Genomic DNA, 5,516 nt, shown 5'->3' on the forward strand with positions numbered 1-5,516 from the left:
GCCACCCGCCCCTGCAGCGCCACCTGCAAGCCGAGCTGGACCGCGTGGTGGGCCGTGCCCGCCTGCCCACGGCCGATGACCGTGCTGCCCTCCCTCAGCTCGAGGCCTTCCTGTGCGAGGTGCTGCGCTACAGCAGCTTTGTGCCCGTCACCATCCCGCACGCCACCACGGCTGACGTGCAGCTCGATGGCTTCTACATCCCCCGGGGCACCGTGGTCTTCATCAACCAGTCGAGCTGGACCGCGTGGTGGGCCGTGCCCGCCTGCCCACGGCCGATGACCGTGCTGCCCTCCCTCAGCTCGAGGCCTTCCTGTGCGAGGTGCTGCGCTACAGCAGCTTTGTGCCCGTCACCATCCCGCACGCCACCACGGCTGACGTGCAGCTCGATGGCTTCTACATCCCCCGGGGCACCGTGGTCTTCATCAACCAGTGGTCAGTCAACTACGACCCGACCAAGTGGAAGGACCCGCACGTCTTCGACCCGGGGCGCTTCCTGGATGCCGAGCAGCAGCTGGACCGTGACCGCGCCGCCAGCGTCATGATCTTCTCGCTGGGCAAGCGGCGGTGCATCGGTGACCAGCTGGCCAAGCTGCAACTCTTCCTCTTCACCGCCATCCTGCTGCATCAGTGTGCCTTCGAGCCCAACCCAGCTGAGCGCCTCACCATGGACTGTGTCCATGGGCTGGCACTCAAGCCACAGCCCTTCACCGTCTCCGTCAGGCCGAGGGGCAAGCCTGGGGGTGCCCTGTGAGGAGCCAACTGGCCCAGGGTAGCTCTGCCTGTAGAGCCCAAGGTGAGATTGCCCCTGCGACCAGGGCACATCGCTCTTGAACAGCCTTTCTCTTGAACAGCCTCTAGCCTGCCCCTCGGGGCAGTGCAGGGAGAGCAGTCCCATGTCCCCGCGTGGCAGAGTGGACACATCGGCAGCTTCAGGCAGAGAGCTGGGGGTGAGCTGAGCCTCTGGCAGCCCTTACGCACCTTCCTCAGCCCCCAGCAGCTTTTGCTGGCTCTGGGAAGAGTCCTCTTCTAGCTGTCCTATCGCTGCCAGGGTCCCCGGAGCTGTCCCTCCCTTACATCCAGGGCACTAATTGAAAGGCACCTGCTCAGATCTGGCCAGACAGGGCAGCACAGGGGCATCTGCTGACAGCCTTATTCCTTTCACTAAAGCAGCACACATGAGGGTACGCCTCCTTCCCTGCTCATCCTAGCCCCACATAGACAAAGCCTTTGAGGGAGGGTGCCTTCAGGCACCGCTCCTGGATATTGCTGCCAAAGCCAAGACAGTTGGCCCTTGTTCCTGGATGCTGGACAATCACTGGTTAATGAAATTGACCCAGAGAAATCAGGAGCAGGAGTTGCACTTTGCCATTCAACCTGTGCAGCCATAGATTCAGGGGTCCCTTTCCTACATAAACAGCTTCTCCTAGCCCTAGCTTCATTATTCTCACTCTCCAGTGAAAAGGACTTCCCTGTAGACAAAATAAGTGTGGCAGAGCCCTTTGGAACATTCAGTGCTTTATTAAGAAATGAAATCCAAAGATATGGGGTGAAGGGGACATCACTGTTTCTGAGCCGGACTCTTCCCACTGCTGTCTGTTCATGGGGAATAAGCACAGGTCTCCTGTGTCCTGAGTCACTCTCCCTCAGGGCCAGAAGCCAAAGGGAGTAGCAGTCCCTTCCCAGCAGCTCCCACATCTGCTTGGCAAGTCAAGAACTTGGGGAGAATTTAACCTACAAAACATTGCAAATCTAGGACATTTAAAGACAAAAAACCCCAGCTTTTTTCTCTGCTATTAAGCTTTGCACGCACAGATTTTTTTACAGTGCTTTTCTGTGTTCTTTTTGTAATGGGAATGGCTTAAGTCTGAATTCACAACACAGTGAAATGTGACATTTTTCTTTCCTTTTTAATTTTTTTTGGTTTTTTTGCCTTTTCTGAATAAATCTCTGACAAGTGTTTGCACTGGTGGTGGTGGTTTCCTCTTGGAGGGTGGGGAGGCATGGAAGTCTATACCTGGGCTGAGGTCCTGTTCTTTGCAAAGACACTGTATATGTGTCTACAGAGGCATCTGGAAGGGAAGTGTTTTAAGGAACGTACATGTCGGCTCCTGGTCTGAAATTGCTGTTACAGGAGAGAAGGATGTTAAAGGGGGAGACTGTCAAAGGTCATGAAGGGTCAGGAAACACATCTGGCTGCTTTGGGCATTACCTGATATTCCCAGTGTCTTTAGGGGTGGGTGAAAAGGCCAGTGTTGAGAGAGGTCTAAGTCCTGCCCTCCTGTGTTCACTGAGGCAGTGCTTCCAAAGCAACCAGGTGATACAGCACCTACTGCAGCACTCACTTACCACTCCATGTGGGCTAAGGTCTGGGGCACAGGTTCACCACAAACAAGGTGCATGTAGTAAATGCTTTCTTTAAGGAGGGATCAGAAAGAAACCAGAGGCTGCTGGATGCACAATCAGAAAGAGACTTCTCTAAAATCAAGGTGCAGCACCACGGAAGGTAACATATAAAGGGGAAGGAAGGAGAAAAGGTGGGAGGATAAGGTAACACCCTGCCCTGCCCTGCCCTGCCCTCCCCCAAACAGGTATAGGTCTACTTTTGTCACTGGACATGAAAGCGGTCAGTATAGTGTCTTTAAGAAAAAGAAATCAAAGCTGGCACTTGCCTGTCCCTACAACCAGTATGTCCAATGGGGCTCCACAACTGGGAATTCAGTAGCAGGTCCTGCCCCCCACCGAATTCCCAACCCCTCTGGAAACCCTGCAAGCCAAGTGAAATGGCTCTATGTGCCGTGTATGGCACCTCTTATTCAGAGGGATCTGTCCGAATTCCTGCTTTAACCAGGGGACTCCAGTTCCCCCCACTCCCAGCAGATGTCTTCAAATCCTTTTTAAGTGCCAGGATAGAATGGGTGATGATGACCAGTCCTCCTCTTCCCCTGCCAGTGCCTTTGGCACCATTAGCTCCTTCAGTGATACAGGCAACAAAGCATGCTGAGAGAGGGATCTAAGGAAGAGAGGAAATCTGGGTGCTAAGTGCCCTCATCTTCCATTTAGGAACTTAAAAACTACAGGAGCAAAACAGTGGAGGGAGCTGGCTGGTGAAAAGATCTAGAGCTAGAGGCAGGGAAATAGAATCCATGCATGATAGGGAGCAAGAGTGAGACAGGAACAGCAGGAAAACAGACTCTAGTGGGAAGCACAAAAGGTGGATGGCATTCAGAGATGGGAGGGGCAGCAGAAAGGGAAAAACTTAGAGGCTGCAGTCCCAAAGAAGGAGAAGCTGTTCCTGGGACAGCTGCAGGGGAAACAGACCTGCCATGAACCCCTTGAAAGGATGCATGTTTTAAACTTTTCATAGTCTGTCAGACAAAAAGAGATTCTGCAGATTTTGCCTCAGTTTTTTGATGGCTGGAGTTAGGCAGGTTTTCCTACTTCACTACACCATAGTAGTTGTTACACCAACCACTCGCCCAGGGCAGGCTATGGTCTATCCTGGGGTAGTATTATAATGGGAAGGAAATTCTACTTCTGAGTTGTAACAAAACATGAAACCTGTGACAATTTGATTTTTGTCAAGCAATCTAAAGGTCAAAGGGGTGCCATAAAATTAATTGATACATGGGCCAACCCCTCCATCCCTGTAATGGCACATGCCCCTTCCTATGTAGCCAGGGAGAGACTGAGAACCATATAGCGTACATATTTATCACACATTTTTTATTTCCTTTGCACACTGATCTATTTGCACCTGGCATCATTCTTATGTTCCAAGCCCCTTGAAGCAGCTTCAAAGGACTTCCATGTTTTCAGGAAAATCAAACTGGTGCAGATGTTCTTGCTTTCTCCTTTTCCTTTCCCCTTCCCTTAGTCACATGTGCCCAAAGGCAATAGCCAAGACACTGTCCTAGACCAGCAAGCATTTGAGGTGCAATACATCACAACTCTGCAGGAAAGCCTGCTTAACTTCTGGCTATGACAAGCCATTCTTTGTGTTATACCAAGGGAAAACAATGCCAGCTGCTTTTCATACAAATGCTGAAGACTAAATAGCAGCAGTTTAAGTGGGGGGAAAAACGTGCCTTGGTGTAGCAGGGAACCCTCACCCTGTTATTGGGGGAGAGCTATGAAGCCAGTAGAGCCACTGAGGGTCCATTAAGAGAAAGGTTTTTGTGGCCTGGGCTAAGGCAGCTGGCAGGGCCCCTGTGCCCAGACCAGCTAATAGGTCAGGCTGGCCAGAAGGGGCAGGGCTCAAGGGGTAAATAGGCTTGCCCTCAAGTTGTAGGGGCAGTCTAGCCCTGACTGGGAAAGGGGTAGCACCCTGTAGTTGGCCTGCAAGGAGGCCTGGAAACAAAGGGGAGTCCTGGTGAGGAAGGGCTGAGAGGAAGGTTTGGTTGGTTTTTTTTTTTTTGGTTAGCTTTTTCCTTTTTCCCTGTGCAGGACCCAGAAGGGAGAGGGGACTGCTACTCAGGGAGTACTTGTTTGAGTGCCTGGAGAGGCAGTAGTTTATGGTTGAAAGCAGTTTCTTGCATGCTTTTTTTGTTTCAGTTTGTGGAGATGAATGACTGTGAGGGGGAAGCAGAGGTCACACTGCGAGTACCTTAAAGTGCCCTGGGAGATTCACCCCTTGTGGATGAGGGGTCATGTGGGGGCAGAACAGGAGAGAGAGGATTTAACCCCCTTTAAGGCTGGGGAACCTGGGGAGGCTACGGCCTTATTGTGTAGCCTAATTCTCAGCTGTGCCACGTTTACAAAGAGCCCAAGCTGAACTGAGTGGGTGGAACTAGGGCTGCAGGAAAATAGACCCTGACCAAGAGAGATGGAGCCTGGACAAATATAAAAAGGTTAAGCCAAGTGGCCCAAAGGAAGCTTCACTCTAAGTCCCAGGGTGCCTCCTGCATAATTAGTTCCATTGAGATGTGGCAGGAAAGATGTAGGGCAGTAGTTCAGAAGCACTAGAGAAGAATGGGGGAACAAGCTACGTGGCTACTTTATGACCTAGCAGGGCTAGACACTGCCACACTTGGTCAGAAAAGTGATTTATAAAATAGGACCTTGATGAACCCACCTGCTGCTTGCACAACTTGGCAATGCAAAGAAATGCGTTCTGGGAAGAAGTAGAGGATTTGTAGTGTATGCCAGTGACTCTCCACCTTTTTAGACTCAAGGAACCCCTCTCATTAGCATCAAAGTACCCTCTGAAAAATCCCAGCTCTTGGCTTCTGTTTCTTTTGACTACAGGAAAGCAACAGAGCAGTCTTTCTGTTGGAATGAACTCGGAAAGCCCACAGCAGCTTAGAATGTTTTTTAACACCAAGTTTCTATTAGAATCTCCTGTCTGCGCACCTAACAGTACTAACATTGGGCAGTGCCCTTGAAAAGAGTACAAGGCATCCCAGGGTGCATTGGCTCCTGGTTGAGAATCACTGGTCTAGGCCTAGCTGACACTGTTCTGAGGAACAATTTTTTTCCTCATTTAAAAAACAAACCAACACTTCCTCCCCCACCATCAA

The 5,516-nt window shown here is 51.1% G+C and overlaps 1 protein-coding gene across 1 annotated transcript; it reads left to right on the forward strand.

Moving 5' to 3' along the window:
• Nucleotides 1–2: 2 nt before the first annotated feature.
• LOC102384287 (cytochrome P450 1B1-like) lies at nucleotides 3–2,037 on the forward strand (the record flags this gene model as incomplete). The annotated part of the gene is made up of 2 exons (XM_014520361.2): nucleotides 3–47; nucleotides 248–2,037. Coding segments are annotated over 2 exons (549 nt in total), but the record flags the coding sequence as incomplete, so codon positions are not given.
• Nucleotides 2,038–5,516: the final 3,479 nt, after the last annotated feature.

The sequence above is a fragment of the Alligator sinensis genome, unplaced genomic scaffold (assembly GCF_000455745.1).
Source record: "Alligator sinensis unplaced genomic scaffold, ASM45574v1 scaffold108_1, whole genome shotgun sequence".
In the NCBI taxonomy this organism is placed as follows: Eukaryota; Metazoa; Chordata; order Crocodylia; family Alligatoridae; genus Alligator; species Alligator sinensis.